At 49.0% G+C, this 18,170-nt stretch overlaps 12 protein-coding genes across 12 annotated transcripts; 5 read left to right on the forward strand and 7 right to left on the reverse strand.

The window, feature by feature from the left end:
• Window positions 1-50: 50 nt before the first annotated feature.
• On the reverse strand, window positions 51-263 carry GL50803_009851 (uncharacterized protein; the record flags this gene model as incomplete). The annotated part of the gene is made up of 1 exon (XM_001706378.1): window positions 51-263. The coding sequence occupies one exon, from the start codon at window positions 261-263 to the stop codon at window positions 51-53; it is 213 nt and encodes a 70-aa protein (XP_001706430.1).
• A 93-nt stretch (window positions 264-356) lies between these two features.
• On the forward strand, window positions 357-1,280 carry GL50803_009850 (RING finger domain-containing protein; the record flags this gene model as incomplete). The annotated part of the gene is made up of 1 exon (XM_001706377.1): window positions 357-1,280. The coding sequence occupies one exon, from the start codon at window positions 357-359 to the stop codon at window positions 1,278-1,280; it is 924 nt and encodes a 307-aa protein (XP_001706429.1).
• On the reverse strand, window positions 1,267-1,536 carry GL50803_009848 (Dynein light chain LC8; the record flags this gene model as incomplete). The annotated part of the gene is made up of 1 exon (XM_001706376.1): window positions 1,267-1,536. One exon carries the CDS (start codon window positions 1,534-1,536, stop codon window positions 1,267-1,269), a length of 270 nt encoding a protein of 89 aa, XP_001706428.1.
• An 85-nt stretch (window positions 1,537-1,621) lies between these two features.
• On the reverse strand, window positions 1,622-2,311 carry GL50803_009847 (uncharacterized protein; the record flags this gene model as incomplete). The annotated part of the gene is made up of 1 exon (XM_038046433.1): window positions 1,622-2,311. One exon carries the CDS (start codon window positions 2,309-2,311, stop codon window positions 1,622-1,624), a length of 690 nt encoding a protein of 229 aa, XP_037901602.1.
• Window positions 2,312-2,335: 24 nt separating this feature from the next.
• GL50803_009846 (uncharacterized protein) lies at window positions 2,336-3,436 on the forward strand (the record flags this gene model as incomplete). Its single annotated transcript, XM_038046432.1, has 1 exon — window positions 2,336-3,436. One exon carries the CDS (start codon window positions 2,336-2,338, stop codon window positions 3,434-3,436), a length of 1,101 nt encoding a protein of 366 aa, XP_037901603.1.
• Window positions 3,405-5,048, forward strand: GL50803_0015064 (Kinase, NEK; the record flags this gene model as incomplete). Its single annotated transcript, XM_001706374.2, has 1 exon — window positions 3,405-5,048. One exon carries the CDS (start codon window positions 3,405-3,407, stop codon window positions 5,046-5,048), a length of 1,644 nt encoding a protein of 547 aa, XP_001706426.2.
• Window positions 5,049-5,065: 17 nt separating this feature from the next.
• On the reverse strand, window positions 5,066-7,120 carry GL50803_0015063 (Long chain fatty acid CoA ligase 5; the record flags this gene model as incomplete). Its single annotated transcript, XM_001706372.2, has 1 exon — window positions 5,066-7,120. The coding sequence occupies one exon, from the start codon at window positions 7,118-7,120 to the stop codon at window positions 5,066-5,068; it is 2,055 nt and encodes a 684-aa protein (XP_001706424.2).
• Window positions 7,121-7,410: 290 nt separating this feature from the next.
• GL50803_0017264 (Kinesin like protein) lies at window positions 7,411-9,801 on the reverse strand (the record flags this gene model as incomplete). The annotated part of the gene is made up of 1 exon (XM_001706369.1): window positions 7,411-9,801. One exon carries the CDS (start codon window positions 9,799-9,801, stop codon window positions 7,411-7,413), a length of 2,391 nt encoding a protein of 796 aa, XP_001706421.1.
• Window positions 9,802-9,895: 94 nt separating this feature from the next.
• Window positions 9,896-11,002, forward strand: GL50803_0015062 (uncharacterized protein; the record flags this gene model as incomplete). The annotated part of the gene is made up of 1 exon (XM_001706368.2): window positions 9,896-11,002. One exon carries the CDS (start codon window positions 9,896-9,898, stop codon window positions 11,000-11,002), a length of 1,107 nt encoding a protein of 368 aa, XP_001706420.2.
• A 138-nt stretch (window positions 11,003-11,140) lies between these two features.
• On the forward strand, window positions 11,141-14,800 carry GL50803_00104139 (uncharacterized protein; the record flags this gene model as incomplete). Its single annotated transcript, XM_001706366.2, has 1 exon — window positions 11,141-14,800. The coding sequence occupies one exon, from the start codon at window positions 11,141-11,143 to the stop codon at window positions 14,798-14,800; it is 3,660 nt and encodes a 1,219-aa protein (XP_001706418.2).
• A 46-nt stretch (window positions 14,801-14,846) lies between these two features.
• GL50803_0017263 (Histone acetyltransferase MYST1) lies at window positions 14,847-16,268 on the reverse strand (the record flags this gene model as incomplete). Its single annotated transcript, XM_001706365.1, has 1 exon — window positions 14,847-16,268. One exon carries the CDS (start codon window positions 16,266-16,268, stop codon window positions 14,847-14,849), a length of 1,422 nt encoding a protein of 473 aa, XP_001706417.1.
• Window positions 16,269-16,471: 203 nt separating this feature from the next.
• Window positions 16,472-17,989, reverse strand: GL50803_0017262 (uncharacterized protein; the record flags this gene model as incomplete). The annotated part of the gene is made up of 1 exon (XM_001706363.1): window positions 16,472-17,989. The coding sequence occupies one exon, from the start codon at window positions 17,987-17,989 to the stop codon at window positions 16,472-16,474; it is 1,518 nt and encodes a 505-aa protein (XP_001706415.1).
• Window positions 17,990-18,170: the final 181 nt, after the last annotated feature.

Genomic DNA, 18,170 nt, shown 5'->3' on the forward strand with positions numbered 1-18,170 from the left:
GAATCACAGCGATACACGATGAAGCACTCATAGTTACTCTGAGCGGTCCTTTACTCAACAAGCAATTTCATCTCGTTCTTCCACTGCTCCTGTGCGTCCTGTAGTTGCCTTTGCACGTCCTGTAGAGCTGAGCTAAGAAGCTCGCTAGCGTGAACATTAGTGCATAGTACGTCGTAAAGGCGGCTGTCAAGAGCAATGCATCTATCCCGTAGAGCTGCTGCTCGGACGATCGCGTCGGCGAGGGAAACAGGGCTAGACTGCATTTTTCAATTAGATCTGCTAATCGTTCAGAAGGTTGAGTTGTCTTTCGATAAGGTCTGCGGACGTCTCCAAGTCAGCTAAAAACAGAATTACACATGCGCTCCAACTCTGCCGTTCTTGCTCTTGTCGACGCCCTCCGCTGCATAGTGTGTCACGATGTAGCCCGTAAACCCGTGGTACTGGGCTGTGACCACATCTTCTGCCTCGAGTGCATCCGGAGCATCCCCCCGGATACAGATAACGCCCTCATGTACCGGTGCCCCCTTTGTAGTGCCCCGTACTCTCTTCAGCGGTGCCAGCCAAATGCGCGGCTAGATTTAATCTCCATGAACTTCCTGGTTCTTCTCGAAACGGTTTTTAAGGCCCCTTCCGCAATTTCACCCGTACGGCAAGCCACTCCTGATCGAGCCAGCTTTATAACGGCCAGTTCTTTCATATCGATTAGCGATGAAGACCCTCCCGTTGTCTATCAGAAGCCTCCCTCTCTTTCCCGCGGCACTCACGATGCAGCCGAGCAACCGGTCGTAAAGCGCCGTCCGCCGGCTATACCTCGTAAGGCCCGCTGTGCTGCTCGTGGAAAGGCCCAGGCTGGTGACTTCGATTCACTTGCGTACATTCCTTTGTCGGAGTTCTGCAGGGGAGACGCCGTGATGCAGCGGCTGGAAACCCTGCGCGCCTGCGATTGGCTGCTACGGTTTGGCTTCAGCAGCACCTTCGTCAGCGACCTTCGCAGTGGGGCCAGCGGGATACGGGCCATCAAGCTCTACAACGAGTATCTCCGTCGCTACAAGCACCTTCGATCTGATCCCACCCTTGCCCAAAATCCAGACCTCCGCCTCTACGTTACCGACATCGTGCTGCGGACAGAGGCATCCGCGACGGTACCTGACCCCCAGGCGGCCTCCGACACAGCCATGTACGCCACGCTCCTGAAGGAGCTCCTCGGGCGCAGAGACGCGTGCAGCCGGCTCCTGCGGAAAACGGCAAAGGGGCTCGGCATTTACTTCAACCAGACTTGAAGATCAGGAAGGCCAGCTGGCCGACGTAGAAGTAGATGAACCTCTTTGTCTCATGCGTGATGTAGGACCCGAAGTTCTTCCCGACTATGACGTGCCAGGTCGGGTGGTGCTTCTTGTCGAACTCCTTCTTTATGTACGCCGCGATGTCCTTCTCGATGTTGAAGCGCTCCATGGACTGGATGGCGCAGTCTATCGCGTCCTGCTGCATGTCCTCGGGCATGTCTGCATTCTTGACGTTAACGCTGCGCTCGCTCATTTTTGTTTCTACGACTTTTTGCTAACGTGTCCACATCGCTTCGTCCAAATTCCTCTGTTTTAAATTATGAAACAATCGTAATTGTTTAGACATAGAGGCTAGTGTATAATGCTTGGGCGGCGGCGCGGCATATCTCCAGGGCAGCGTCGAGGTCCGCCACAGTTATGGGGCAGCTGCCGTGTTTGCTGATGTCTTGCACTTGGCCCTCCCTGTCCAGCAGTGCGAGCACGGACGCCTCGGCGCTCTCTTCTTCGACTAGAGATGCATCACAAATCCAGCGTCCCCCCAGCTTCCACGCCCCCACAAAAATGAGCGGCGCGAATGTGCCATCTAACTGTCTGAGGCAGTCGGCAACCGCGATAGAGGCCGTAGTGCAGTAGCTCGGGCCATAGGCCAGCAGAGAGAGGTATAGTACAACACCTTTGGGCAGGATGGTATTTCGTGACAACATGGAAACAATAGACTGGCAGTAGGCGAGCCGCTCTCTGTTGTGAGGGGCCAGTGAAGTGGGAATGTATTGTATTTTCGTGTGGGTTGCTTCAACCTCGGCTTCTGCCTCATTAGGCTCCTCTTCCTGTTTCTGCGTATCCAAGGCTCTAGTAAAGCAAAGCACCTGTGCCTCTCCAATTTGGCACGATGAGGACGCATCTACTCCGCACAACGTGCCAGAGCGCTCTCGTACCACGGAGCGAAAGGCGTCAGGCGCTCGGTTGTCGATGCGCACCCCTGACGCTATGGCGTGGGCGAGAAACCTTTGCTCCGCCTGTGATCGCATGCACAGCTTGGAGTAAATTTAAAGATGAGTGTCCTGGACTTGGAAGTCTCCAAAGCGCCGGTTAAGAGCGTAAAGTATAATATGTTCCGCAGTGATCAAGTATTCATGGCGCTTTCCTTATGCAATGAGCTGGCAGTTTTTGCCTTTGACGTGTCTGACCGTCCCCGTCGAATCCATGTTCACAGAACGCATCCAGACACACTTATTGAGGCTTTCTTTGTCACACACAGCGAAGTTGTCATCGTGACAGACAAGAGTCAAATTTCACTGGTGAATTATTTCGAGGGAAGGATTCTTAGCACTTGCTCCTTATCCGTAGGGATTGTTTGCTGTGCCATCCTCTATGAGCAATACATTCTGCTGGGCATCAAAACAGGCGGAGTAGTTGCTGTCGATTGGACGCAGCTTCCTGCTCACAAATGGCTGTCTGCAACTCCTGTGCGGCCTCTTCTTTCCATGATGTGCACTGAAGTGGTACTAGAGCGCTGTAGTCATGGAGACTCTAGATATCTCTGCCTACTCGTCTTTCTCAACGCATCATTCACAATATCTATGCGACTGTACACACTAGACTTCGACGAGTGTCCCCAGACACGCCTCCACATGACCCCCGTGACTACCCCGTCTACTTCCTGCACTCTCCACCTGCTGTGGATGGACCAAGACCTTATCCTGGCTACTCTTCGAGTACGCAAATTAGGAAAGTACTTCCACTGTTCGATTGCTCCCGTCAACCTTCGCAGTTACCTCGAGGACACCCTCTTGTCAGCGCGTGTAAAGCTCAGCAAACAATGTGGCAGCCTCTGTCTGAGAGATGTACATCCAACTGTGAGCACCTTCATACACAAGCTCCGGACAGAGAGCCTTGACAGGTGGATCGTCAACTGTCCGATAGTAGCATCTTCTGAAGGCTCGCTGATCATTCTCAACGGCACTTGCTTTCATGCCTCGCTCAATCCTGCGCGCAAGCCTTTCACTGCAACTTACCACAGCGGCCCGGTGACATCGGTATGTTATCACAATCGATCATTTGTCTCAGGAGATGAAACTGGCCACGTTTATTGCCACAACAAAAACGCGGCCTGTGTTAAAAATGGCCAAGAGAGGACCAGAGGATCTATCTGAATCGGAGTTTGATGCGCGGTACCAACTAAAGGAAGTAGTCAATCGAGGAACGTTTCGTACCACCTACCGGGTGTACGATAACCAGAGTGGAGAGCACCTCTATTGCAAGCGGCTGGATGCATCCAATATGCCGGCCTCTCAGCTTTCGGCCTTCGTTAGTAACATGATGTCCATCTCTGCCCTGCAGGAAAAGGGATACCTGGCCATAGATACGGTGTTTGTGCTTGCGAAGCGCAAGCTTGCATATATAGTAACCCCAGACTTCGGAGACTGTAGCCTGGCACACCTGATCCACACTGCTAGACGACAGCAGACCTCCTTCGAGGAGTCCTTAGTGTGGCGAGTGCTCGCTCAAATTGCAGCCAAGCTTTATGCCCTCCACTTTCCAGGGGAGCACGGCATACGCCCAGGGCGAAGGTTCATCCATTGTCAGCTTAAGCCATCAAATATCTTTCTCAGCCAGGCCCTCACGGTCTTCATTGTAGACCCTTTGGGCGTTGCTTTCTCGTCTTATTGCTGGGCAAACTCAGACGACGACGGATTTCGCTATATCCCCAACGAGGCCCTCACTGCCGCTACCCTTACTTCGAAAATAGACATTTACTCTCTCGGTTGTGTCCTTTATGAGCTATGCACCCTCTTCTCGCGTACCTTCCACGAGTCCCCTGTCGATTATGTCACCCTTCTGAGAGAGACACACTACAGCTCCCAGCTGAAGGATCTTGTTCTAGCCATGCTCAGCCCATACCCAGATGCTAGACCGTCGGCGCAGGACCTCATGCACAACACCACCATAGCTCAATATCTAAAGCTTCAATTTGCGTGCTTGAAGTTGTCCACACCTACGCAGAAGCTCCTCTCGTACACGAATATTGCCCACGACCTTAAGAGCATGGCAGAAGAAAACGAGGCGTCAACTTACAACCCACATGGTATTCACAGAGACTCACGGGCCGTGTCACCAGCAACTGTTCACAGCCTTGAGACACGGTCTATTGCTCTCGCATCCGACGATGCCTCTTCCCCAGCTCAGGATGCATCCCTGCAGCAGCTGGCTACACCATCTATTGACACAGTCGAACAGGGTGTCAATACCCTTTTGGATATGGAATTGCACCAAAGGGAATTCTCACTCAATCTTTCTCAGATCTCGCATTCGCAACTTGGGATTGACGAACTATCCAATCTTAAGAATTATTGCAGATTTTTAGAAAATGAAGTAGCAGCCCTGCGATCGGATTTGATCATTGCAGAGTCTCTCAAGCATAAGTACAACGATGAGCTGACAAACACTCGAGTCCAGCTCATGAAGTATATAGACTCAGAGGCGGCATCAATGTCCCCTGCACTTGCAGACAAACACAAACACGAACATAGCGAAGATGTGTATTCACTAAAAAATAAAATTAAGGATCTTGAGATCCAACTATCCATGGAGCGGGCAAACACGTTCATTCTGCGTCGAGAAAATGCAAAACTGATGGAGCATCTCAGGAACATAGACGTGACAATGACCACGTGTGCAGAGCAAAATGTCAGTCCAAAGGAAATGGTTGATCAAGTTCGTTCGACCAGTATTGCTGCTAGGCGCGTATGTGCGGAAACAGTGTGAGTAGAAGCACTAGCACGTCACTCCTTATCAACCATGGCTTCTATCTCTGGCTGGAGCTGATTGTAGAGCTTCTTTCTGCAGAGCTTCTGTGTCGCTGTGAGACATCCATTTTCTATCGTGAATTCACGTCTCAGCAAGTGTATGTCCTTAAGGTGCATAAACGGCTTCATCCCCGCCTCCGAGTGCACTTTCGTGAGGTCTTTTACGATTTTCTGCTTAAGGAGACCCATTATGTGATTTTCCACATGCTTCCCCTCTAGAACGGAGAAGGAGCCCAGGGCCTCAACCTGCTCATTGGTGTGAACAGAGTCGGTTGCTGTATCATCTACGAGCTTGTCATGGAGCCCCGTCAGCGACAGAGGTTGGTCAGGCGAGAAATAGTTGGCCACATTCAGCTTAGCAAGCAGGCTTTCGCTTGGTACAACAAAAGCATAGAGGTGGTTCGAGTTGGGTGTCTGTGGAATGTAGATGGCACTGATCAGCGCGCTTTGCAGGTACATAAGCTCAATTGTCTCTGGACAGACAAATTCACCGTTCTGCAGCTTGAAATTGGTATTAATTCTATCTTTGAGGATCAGCTTGTTGTCCTCATTCATCAGTCCACAATCACCAGATCTATACCATTCAGTTGACGGCGGAAAGTTATGAATATTTTCATAAAAGGTCTCTCCGGGCACGTAGTACCGGCTAAACATGGAGCTGCCACGAAGCAGAACCTCGTTCTCGGATGGGTCTATTCTCAGCTCCATATTTGGACACACAACCCCACAGTTTCCAACAGAATAGTCCGACTCGCACTGCACGGTGACACAGGCACACGTCTCTGTCTGTCCGTAGCCCTGGATGAGGTTACATTGAAAGAAGTCCTGAACAAAAAGGTGCACCTTGGGAGGAAGGGACGCACCTCCAGATATCATCAGCTTGAAGTTGACGCCTATCTTGCGCTTCACAAGCCCATAGAGACACCGCCTGGCAAACCTTTGTAGCATGCTGTCTCCCTTGAGCCCGTAGTGGAACCACCCACGAGTGAGTGGGGAGGCCTCCAGCTTGCTGCGGATTGCCTGGTAGAGAGTCGTGTAGACTTTAGGCACGCCACACAGGATATCCGGTTTAACGTCTTGCATGTCACGTAAAAGTGATTTGAAGTCTCCTCGCCAGAAATAAACCTTACCACCAATGATTATACCAGTTGCCTGAATTACGCGCTCATAGATGTGTGCCATGGGCAAATAGGAAAGGTAGTGAAGTCCTCTCCCGCTGCGCACAAAATCAAGAGGAGTCAGAAGATAGCCGTAACAGGCAGAGGTGAGCGCGCCGTGCGAGATGATAACGCCCTTTGGCGTAGAAGATGTTCCAGATGTATAAATTAAACTAGAAATGGTACTGGGCGTGGGAGGCACCGGCGGTACTACATGGACTGCGGCCGTTACGTACCCAAGAATATCTGTGAGACGGGGGTTTGCCATGCCAGAGCGCGCTAGAAGCTGCTCGAGCTCCTCCACCTGGTTTCCAGGGATGGCACGCTCAAACTCGAGGTCGGTAGTGAGTATTACGGCCTTGAGGAATGAAAGGTCGACCACTGCTTGCGCAAGCGTTTTAACCAACCGCCCAATCTTATCACGGCTTATCACCAGGATGTCAGGCCTGGTTGCGTCGATACAGTACGACATGCCGTGTGCAGACAGCGAATCATAAATGGGAACAAGCACCATAGACTGTCTGTTACAGGCCTGTTCGGTGATAATCCACTCTGGGCTGTTGCAGGACCAGAGCATGACCATCGATCCGGGCTTCAGACCGAACTTGGTCACAAATGCTGTCGCAAAACGCTCTATATTAGAACGCATGGTCCTGTAGGTGATACCTTCATAAGCCAGGCGCTCGATTGTCTGGGTCTGCGCGTTGAAGCGAAGAGGTGAATGGAAATAAACGAGCTCGTCAAGTCGAAGCAGAGAGTACTTCTCCCAAATAGCATAGAGGGTTTCCTCGTCTGCCGGTGCAGTTACAGGGTCGTCGCCGAGGCCTGTCCTCGACTTGTAGGGGTTCAGATAGATCGTCGGGTGAGGCGTCATTTTTGGTTTTAGAAATGGAAAGATCATAATGAAGCAGGGAATAGGTTTACAAATGTTAAAAGGGCTGGTCACTAGAAGGGGAAATAAACGCGCTCGGTAACCGTCACAGCGGTTGGGCCATGACAAAATGGGCACTCATAAAGGCCGTATTCTGGCAAATCCATGTGTGCATACGATGTCAGACGACACCGCGGATTGAGACACGTATACTCAGACTGTCTCCAGATGGTATCCATGACAGTAAAAGGCTTAAAATTTTTTAAAATTTCCTGGCATTGGGTCCAAGACGTTTACAGCTCCCCCTCCGGAAGATCGTTGAGGCGCATTTCTGAGGATGGTCTCTCTTGTACCAAGATGGACGCTTTGTTTTTGCTCCGAAACTTGGGAATTATGACAGGGAGGGGCGCCTTGCTGGAGGGCGAGAGCAGCTTGCAGGTCTTCTGGGAAGAGCCTAGAGAGTCTGACCGTATGTATTCATTGGAGATCAGAATAGCAGACCTTCCCCCCGTTTTGTCGCCTCCAGCACTGCCTGTCATTGCCTCATTCGGCTTTCTATCCGACAGTAGACCTGTGCTCAACAGTAAGCTATTTGCGATTGGCTTCTGAGGGAGCTCCTCATCCAAGTAAGAAGACAATACGTTGTTCAGTAGCGGGCTTTCCCTTTCTTCATTGTTGGATTCTTTGAAGTCATCTTTGGCGACAGTTGGCAGGTCTGTGACTGTATTTGACACACGAATGCCTAATACTGGTAGCTGTATCTCGGTGGGGTCTAGTTTGTTATAGCTGTCGTAAAGATCGGAGTCATAAAGGGGCTGCGTATGCGCTCCCCTCTCATTTCCACCACCCTCTATGGTGTCGCTGGGACCAGGCGCATGAAAACTATCAAATCTGCTTACTACATTATCGTCCGTTTCTACATATGGAGCAGATGGAGTAGTGGTTTCGTCCCCCATGGCATTCATAATCATCTGCCGCAGGACCGAGCTCCTCATGCTCCCCTTGAAAAGCTCTTGCACGCAATAGAGTGCTTCCTTCTGTGCTCTATTTTCGCTCTCCAAGACCTTTATTGTTTCTTGAAGCGAGGCTACAAGCTTCTTGTAGTTTTCTACTAATGCTGCGTGCTTATTGGGAGAGCACATGCTACTTTCGTGCGCATTGCTCCCACCATCCTTTTGGATGCCTTCTGTGAGGGACACCCTGTTAGCTGATAGCTCGCTATAGCACGAGCTGGCATCGTCATTTTGATCATGCATAGGGGAGTCACGGAGCTCTTCCCTGCCTTCCTGCAGTGACATTGCTTGTGCGAAGCTCTCGACAGCATTCCTGGGCAAAATAGTCAAGTGTACACCACATCTTGGACACTGTGAAGTCAAGCACGTTATCTTTTCGTCCTCCTCGTCCTCCATAACGGCGAAATCACCCAAAGTAGTCATTGATATGCTGGAATCGTAGGCTATACCTTGGGCTGGCTTGCTAGAGGCGCGAGGTGTCGCATTGGCAACAAAGTTTGTTCTAAGAGACATGCACCTAGTGGCAAACTGCAGTGTCGAATAGCTTTCGTCGTAGTTGTATGATGATGGCCCTATGGTGGCTACTATCAGTGTTTTGCTGTTCCCCGATAGGGACTCTGTCAGGAGCCGGGTCAGTGGGCTGTCTCTGAAGGGGACGAAAGACCGATTGGTAGATAAAGCTACAACGCAGTTTCCGAGCGCTGAGAGAGACTGATTAATTTTCTTGGCCTCTGAAAGGCGCTCTCCGTCTGACATCGTTTTGCTTACCCTTTCGCTACCGGCCAGATCAACAAAGGTAAGGACACCCCGCTTTGTTGTCGTGCTATAGCGCCTTTCTACAGTCAAAGTAAGCAGTACGTGTGAGCGCGACGAATTGCTATTCATCTGCGTGGCCGCGACTGCTCTCCGCTTGGCAGCAAACATGATCGCTGCAAAGACGTTTGTCGCCTGGTAGACTGGCAAGTGCATGACATTATTGACGAAGATTCCTCCCTTGTCCTCACGAATCTGCAGAGGAAGCAAAAGGTGATTGGTGGTAACATTGGCATCGAGGTTGGATAGTAGGTCGAAAACTTGGTCTTTGTATATTTGCACATACGACAGTGTGGCTGTGTAAGGGACTGTCGATTCATTCAGCTTATTAAAGATTTCTGAAATTGCTCTGGGTACCAACCCAGAGTGACTGGTGAGGACCTGGTTAGAGCGACTGACTCCGGTAAGCAGAGGGTCATCCGGTGGTCCAAAAGATGTATATGACTTCCCTGATCCCGTCTGGCCGTACATGATGATAGATGCATTCACACCGTTAAGCACATCATTTATGCGTTGACGAGCCACAATCTCATATGTATCTTCCTGGGTGGTGAAGTGGGGCAGGACTGCGTCGAATTTGAAGTCACGCCTCTCGTGCATAGTTCTTCGCAAGCGAATAAAGGGAGTGTATGGTATGCGAACACGGTCAACATCGTACCAATCTGGCGGGACAATAGCTCTCCCGTCTTTGTCTCCCATATCGAGGATCTGAACGCACCACTCATCGACGGGGTTTGGGTGCAAATCCTCGGGTATAGACGGTCGTACACGCACAATGACGCGTATCTTCTCGTTTCTGATTTGTTTGGTGCTTGATGAGCGCGGTAGCGTTGGGGTGGCGCTCCTCTGCTGCTCCATGGTTTCGAGCCAAACTTGACTAAAGAACTAAATCCTGGAATGAAGTGTGTGACAGGTTATTTAAAAATTGCACACTGCATTGCAAATGAAAAATATGGAGGATGATTTAATTGGAGCGGTTATTGATCCAGCCCAGCATACGCTGCTTCTCGCGCGCTATGGACAGTTGCAGACTCTCGAGGAGCGACAGGACTTCCTGGCCAAGCTATTGGCAATCTATGCAGGATTCTTGGAAGAGCCAGAAACACACATGACCGGTTTAGTAGGATCCGTGCGTAAAGCGATTCAGCTCCTTTTCAGTAAGGTCTTTCCAACTAGCTATGGGTGTGATGTACTAACACCCTTTCTCAGCCAAGTGGAACGAACCGCAAATGCTATGAAGCAAGCGTTCGATGAATATGTCCAAGAGGACTCTTTTAGGCGGAAAGACGCGGTCCACAGGGCTGCAGAGCGGTTGTGCTCTTGGCCACTCTATGCTATGCTGGAGTCCTTGGTCCTTCTATTTGTTCAAGAATATAGTCAAGAACAACTGGCAGAGATCTATGCATCCAGCACAGAGAACCCTGCTGAGCTCTTCTGTCGGCGATTGTTTACGTCTCTGGAGAAGACGATCAACATTTTTCAATGCAGTGATGAGCTTATCCGCTACTCACCCTGGTATCTCCGATCCGTTAAGCTCTATGGATTAATGGTGGCACGCTGTACTAGAGTGTGCATTCCTCGCATGTTGCTTCTTATGGCTTACAAGCATCTAGTTATCTCCACTAAGGGCAAGGAACACAACGAGTACCTCTTTACAGATCCTACGGCAATTCTTTCTATTGCGTCGTCCAGCCACTTACTGCATGACTCTAATTACAACTACACCATGGCATTCAATTATCTATTGCTGGTTGGCTCTTACTTATATGCTGACTACACCGTCTATCCTCTTCAGCCAGAAGACTCAGAGGACAGGTTTGGGGCGATTGAAGAAAGGTGGCAAGTGCTTAGGCCTTTACTTCTCCTAACTTTTACTGACTTTGTCGTCCTTTTTGGCACTCTTGAGCGGACACCAGCGTACTTTGACTCTCTACTCAGCTTACTAATCTCCACCTTAGAGTCCGAGCATCCCCTAGATAAGGGCAGAAAGGCTGCACTAGAGCAACTTGTTGATGTACGTGACAGTCTTTCGGAGATAACGGTGCGCCTGACTGACTAGTCAACAAAGTAAGATTCTGCCAGGTTCCTGTAGAGAGTGCAGAGCCCTAGCACGATGGTTGAAGCCAGTAAACTCTTGGGGTTCTCGAGTCACTCTTTTAGCACTAAAAAAGCCAAAATCTGTTTTCAGGGTTCCGAAATGGCCGAAGGGCAAGTGCTCGTGGACAAGGCATCTATGAATATGCTCATTCTCGAGTTTGATAACTTGAAGCGAGAGAATGAAGCCCTTAGAGAGAACCTGGAGGCTGCACTCGGGACACAAGATCAAGCGTCGCAGAATCTTCAAGCTGTTACTGAAGCGCTTCATAGAGTGAAAGGTGAGCTGTCCAATTCGGAGAACCACGTTAAAGTGCAGACGGAGCTGCTTCAGCTTAAGGACATGCAGTTAACGTTAGCGAAAAAGGGGTTTCTGGAGCTCTACAACCAGGTACGCGAGAAGAATGTGCACATAGACATAGACATCGATTACATCTACCCATCTCTACGCCCCAGTGAGCTCCCCTCTTTCACTCAAGAAGAACTCGGCCAAATGACCCGCGAATGCGAGCTAATACGCGCAGAAATCAGCAGGTTTGCGTCTGCACGCGAGGTCACCACAAGTCAAGGCACGTCCAGGCTTGTTTCGCTTGCAGCCACGCCACGTGCGGCAACTGCTAGGCTTGACCGCTCGGGTCACCTATTAACTGAATCGTCTAACACAAATGTTCAGCAAAAGCTGGATGAACTAGCCATTCTTAAAGTAGAGCATGAAGCCCTCCAAAGAGATAACCGAGAACTTTCTTTGCAAGTGCGCAAATTAATTAATGAAACGGCTGCTCAGCGAAGCACACTGGCAGCTTCTCAAACGAACATGATCAGCCGGGATGATTATCTTCTGGAGAGACATAGACTTGAAAAGATCGCCAATGAGCTAAGAAACACACTTGACTCGACGCGAATGAGCGCAGACATGCTTCAGCAGGCCTTGGACCAAGAAAAGGAACGCGCACTACGCCTTCAGAAAGAACGTGATGACCTCAATCAATATCTTTATCAAGCCAGAGATGAGCTTGAGCAGGTGCGAGCCCAACACTTGGCCAAAAGTAGACACTTTGACCAAAGCTCCTCAACCCTTGAAGGTCACATCCGAACCTTAGAAGAGGATAACCAGAAGCTTGCTGAACACGTGACAAAGCTCAGCACTGATTACCATCAGATGGAACAGCAAGATAAACTTAAAGAAGAGTCCATAGCTTTACTAAAAACAGAAAAGGAAGCACTTTTGGGTCAAATTAAAACTCTGACGCAAGATATTGAGACACTTGGAGTGGAGTTTCAGAACCGCGAGAGCGACCTGGAAGCAGCTGCAGCGTCTCTGGAGCAGCTTCTGAACAAGGAAATCTACGATGCACCTGTACAGACGGATATTATGGCGGACCAGAGTGTAATTATCACTGTAGGAGAGTTCAGAGATGCAAAAAGGGAGATCAGAGAGCGGGGAAAGAGAAGAATAATCCACAAAGTGATGAATATCCTTAATTTGAACGGTGAAAAAGCAGAATTGAGTGTGGAGAGATCCTTGCGACTCGATAGCATTCAGGGAAGCGAGCTCGCCACCAGTATGATAGATTCTGGGGTTCAAGATGTTATTATGTCAGAGGATGAGTTCATAGACAATCTCATGGTCCTGAAGACAGATATGATTGCTAAGTTTGGTGAACTTAACGGCCTCAAAGAGAAGATTACCAAGCTCACCGAGGACTTGGCAGAGCATAAAACTCTGAAAGGTGAGCTGCAACGGAAAGCTGAAAGTGCAGAAAAGAATCTCTTAGCACTTCGAGCAGAGATGGAGGAAGCACAGACACAGGCAGATGCGCTCAGAAGGCGTGAGGAAAAGACGATGGAAGATTTGAAGATAGAGAACAATGCGCTTGCTACACGCTTGCTAGAAGCACAGCAGAAGGGTGAAACCTCGCGGACACACACTCGTGACATGATGAATGCACTAGAGGAAAAGACAATCAATCTTGACAAGGCACAGCAAGAACTGAACTGGAACCAAGTGAAGATAGGCCAGCTAGAACGAAGAGTGATCGAGCTAGAGGAGGAGCTGTCAAACCACATTACAGGAGGGTTTCAGACGGATAAGCACGTTGACGCACTCAAGAAGGCGTACGAAGCAAAAATTGCGGAGCTTAATGCAGAGATTGATCAGCGCGACGCAGACCTGAATCGGGTTCTCAAGGAACAAATGGCCCGCTATGCAGAACAACGAGCAGAATTAGAGGCTGTGGTTCGAGCACCATCTTCCAGGCCTCAGAATCAAGGCCTTCTAGATGAACTTGTTAATATGCAAAAGATGTACGAAGACGCTAGAGGAGAGCAGTATAAGCTTATCACAGAGATTCGTGCAAAAGAAATGGAATGTGATGAACTGTCTTCAAGGAATGCATATCTCACCCAGGAAAAGGACAGATTGCAAGCGCTTCTGGACGAAAACTCTCGCGCTGCGCGGACAATGCGCAGTGAAGAGATTGAGCAACACACACAGATGCTTTCAGAGTACGAACGGAGGCTCAGAGAAAAGGACTCTGTGGTTGACGAACTACTTGGAAAGGCTAGCAAACTCGAGATAGAGAAGAAGTCGCTTGCAGCTGATTTCACTGAAGCTGAGGCACGCCTGAAGGCCGCCCTAGCTACATCAGAGGATCTTGCAGAGCAACTTGCGGATTATAAGGCACGCGTTAGTGATTTAGAGCTAGAAAACCGGCAGCAAATTACCGAAATCACCATGCAGAAAGCACGGCTCACATCTGTACGCACAGGGGATTCTGAGAAAGATAAGATAATAGTATCTTTACAAGAGAGCATAAAGAACTATGAAAAAGAGCTAAGCAAATACCAGTCTGAAGTAGAGTCACTGAAAGGTCATATAACGACAAAGACCAAGTTTTTGGAGGCTGCAAACAACGAGCTGGCAGGAATAAAGAAGAAGCATGACATGGATACGGATAAATTCAAGGCTACTATAAAGCAACTAAACTCCCGCGTCTCTGACCTCGACACCTTATTAAGTAATGCACACAAGGACGACGCCCTATTGTCATCTTATCGACAGAAGATCAGAGAGCTTGAGGCCGCCCTGCAGACTGAGCGCGAGGCTGCAGAGGCTTCACGAAAGGCCTATAAAGCAGAACAGAGGCAGGAGTTCAAGGAATTGGAGAACAAGATGAAACAATTAAGCTATGCAGTGGATGAACGGGATTCGTTGCGCCAAGAGAAGAAACGCCTACTTAAGGAGATCCAGAGAATGAAGGATGACCGAGCTAAGATGATAAGGGACCATGAAGAAGCGATGATGGGCATGCTTCGAAATGCCGATGAGGAGACCGAGACAGATAGAGAGACCATGTTCACCCGGGAAAGGTTTGATCACTATAGGTCACAGGCCAAGAAGTACAAGGACTTGTACAGAAGAGCATTCAACGTGGTAGAAAGGATGAAAGTAAAAGAGCGAGAAATGAAGAATATCATAGTACAATTGGAGAACAAACTCTTCGAAATGGGAGCCAAAAGAGATGACATAGTAGTTGGTGGGCTCAATAAAGACAACTCATGCACAACTTACGGTACAGCAAGCGTAAACGGCGACTCCCAAAGCGAGTCCCGTACTAGGGTGTCTAGTCGCCAAGGCAGCAGGGCAAGCAGCCGTTCCAGACAGCGGAGGTCTGATGCATCTGTGGACTCTAACAGGACAGGAAGAGTAGATAGCCCCATTATCCCCGTTAACTTAGCATATAAACCTAGTGCTCAAAAGTAAAGGGCCTATTAAGGCTTCTAGGACAGAGGGACTATCCGCACACTCTTCATACTATTCTGTCTCTGCGCCTGTACATCGTTGTATAGGCCTCCCAGTGTAAACTTTCTTGACGAAGCCTGTGACAAAGCAGGCGTCCTACTTTCTTGGACTCTTTCTTCAAGTAATGCTGTAGCAACTTCTCCATATTGGTATGGGTGATGTCGAATGAATCTGTGTTGCGAAACCGGATATAAGGTAACTCTTGTAGCCCAGCCATGGCGTGCTTTTTAAGTAGGCCAGTCTGCTCACAAATGTAAACAAGATCAACGTGCTCAGACTTCTTTGGAAGCTTTGCATCTTCAAAAGCTCCGCGACTGGAAGGCACGGGGGAGAAGGTTAGCTCCTTCTCTGTCCCAAGTGTGTGCATTGAAGATTCGCTCTGGGCGTCAAGTGAGACTGGCACGCTCTCTGAACTAAGTGTGGCCATCGAGCCATTTCTTCTTACTTGAAGGAGCTCTTCCAAGTTAATCCCAAAAGTGTATTGAAGAAGATACTCAAGGACTTTGTTCGACCAGTATGCTGTAAAGCCCAATAGCCCAAGCTTTGAAAGAGGCTCCTCTGGGCCAGCTTGCCGATTCTCCATCTGTCCAAGGAGATATGCAAAATCAATCAGTAGAGAGCCTATGCCCATTCTATGAAAGCAGGGAAAGGTCAGAATACACGCTAGAATATTGTTTTCACACTTCTCTTTGCTGAAGTACCCGACTATTGTTTCCCCTGTGGGATAGCGAAGATTGCAAACTGGCTCAACAGCTGGGCCTCCACGACGCCGAAGAGAAGCATTCATTTCTTCGTCAAGAACGTCGGTGCGTACGGTCATAACATAAAAGAGGAAAATATCTGTGTCATAAAAGAGAGTTTTGCTATCCAAAAAAAGTTTCGTAAACAGACATAGACACTGACAGAACAGCTTGTTGAGCCGTCCATCAACCTCGTAGACTGCGAGGAGGCCGTCGTCGTATATTCTCAAGCCCGGAGGGCGCCTCATGTCACAGTTCTGAATGTGAGCTGTGTAGGTCTTTTTCTTTCGGATGTAACGCATGCAGAACGGGCAGATAAAGATCTCTGGTAAGTGTGTATAGGGAGGAGGGAACGGAGAGTAGTACCATGTGACCATGCGCACGTTCCCCATACAGACCTCTCCAATTGTCCGTTGCTCGAAGGATAGGGGCGTTTTGCTGGCAGTGGGTGGGTTTAGATACTCGAGCTCATCGTAGCGATACCATGAGGTCTGTTTGGCTTCTCGTGCCTCGGCGGACCCTGCGACACAAAAAAACCTCACATTAAAGAGTTGGTTTTTGGAGCCCTCTGGGCCACCCACGATTTTTATCTGCGCTATGCGGCCCTTCTGGGGCACATCTGACCCGCGGGGTCGCGTCCGCACTAAAGTCCCTACGAGGAACAGAGCCTCTGGGGGACAAAAACGCATTTCATTTAATGTTCAAAGGAACTGTCTTTGAGGTTTCAGACAAACCCCTTAGAATTGTAAATGAAAGGGTAGATTTGGTGACTTTTTAATTAAAATTGCATGTAGTTGGGAATCCCTGACCCGGTGCGAACGTTAATACCCCCGCAGGGAAGCCTGCGAAAGCCTTAAGAAAAAATTTATTAACTCATTATCTATACCTACGTCTAACAGAAAAAGGGAAGTGCCAGAGGCTGTAGCTCCTCATACTGGGGAACATTCTCAATAAACGAGCGATTGACGGACTCGATGGACTCGAGCATTGTCTTGATCTTATCCATATCAAATGCTTGGCGGGATGTCTGGAAAAAAGAACACAGTGCACAATTTCCCACGCAGCCAGCTGTCTCGCAAACTATAACAGTTGAGCCGTCGAGGATGTTCTTGTAGTGCTTGGAGCTCTTTTGGATGTAATATTTGCAAATTCGAAGAATGGTTGTCACGGTGTCAATCATTCCATGAATCTGCACCACCTTCAAGATGGCTTTTTCAATAACATAGGAGCCGTATTTGGACTCCAGGATCGTTGGCAAATAGCGCGTGAGAGCTACCTTGCTGATAAATGGCAAGAGGAAATTTTTGGGCAGAACGTTTTCCTTGATTAGCTTTTCTAAGAGATGAGAGGAGTACTTACCGAAGACCAACTCGGGAGCATCATTGATGAGTTGTTGTATGATAGACTTTGGGCACTTCTTGTTTTCCAAGAGGTGCTGGATCACGTAGTTACCACAGGTATTATTGCATATTGTTGCAAAGTTCTCAATCACCTGGCTGAGGACCGCCGGATCTATCTGGCCTTCTTTAAAAAGGGTCCTCACCACCCAGGATGCATACGTGTTGATACAGGCCTGAACCAGAATTCGTGGATCCCCTAGCAGATTGTAAAGGATGGGACCGACCTGCTGCCTTGCTTGGTTGATCATGGCCTGGAGAATGTGGTTGCCGTAGATGTGAAACATGCAGGGAATCAAGTGCGGATGAAGGTGAGGAAGGATAGCCTGGACCGCAGCCTTTCCATGAGCCGAAAGAAGTGATTGGAGATTCTTGCTTCCTTGCTTAGTCGTATACATGCTTACAATGTTGGCTGCCAAAAAGCTCGGAGAGGGAATACCAGGTTTCTGTGATTGTGATTGAGAGTCGCTCAGCTGGGGAGAAGAATATGGCGTTGTGGCTGTAGGGTAGGGAACCGGAACAGTTTGGCAAGGCGGGCTGACGGGGCAATAATAGGACGATGGTGCAATAGATTGTTGAGCATATTGATCGACGGGAACAAAACTAGAAATACCATATTGAGGAATTGGTTCTAACTGCGTGTTTATGGACAAGGGGACTATGGGAGGCGTGGACTCGTTGATGGAGGGATAGTGTAAGACTGGTTGGGGTTGATAGTGGACTTGTGCGGTGGACTGGAAACCGGGTTTTGTGCATGCAGAGGCGCTGACTAGTGAAAGACCGGGAGGGGGAAGACCGTAGGATTGATGTGATATTACTGGGGGAAAGATTGAAGAATTGAAACCAGAATCACGTACACCGATGTGCATGTTAAGATTTTGACTACACGAAGAAGAGAAAGAAGTGTGACTGAAGGACCCCGTGGCTGGGGTCTCCCTGGCTGTAGAGTCGTCTGAATAGATCGATGTGCTACAAAAGGCAGATTCTGGGCTAGATGGACTATCGGTGAACATTTTTTGAGGCTCTTTATAATATTTAGAACATTTTTATTAAGTTTTGCAATTAAAATATTTAATAAGCTCGAATTTGATCGCCTTCAGGGCAGAACCCCTGTTATAGAGACTCAGCTGCGAAGTATGCCTGTCTTGAAGCCCCTCTTTTCGTCACGCACATCCTAAGCTGCTGGTTGCAGTT

The sequence above is a fragment of the Giardia intestinalis genome, chromosome 1 (assembly GCF_000002435.2).
Source record: "Giardia intestinalis strain WB C6 chromosome 1, whole genome shotgun sequence".
Taxonomy (NCBI): domain Eukaryota; phylum Fornicata; order Diplomonadida; family Hexamitidae; genus Giardia; species Giardia duodenalis.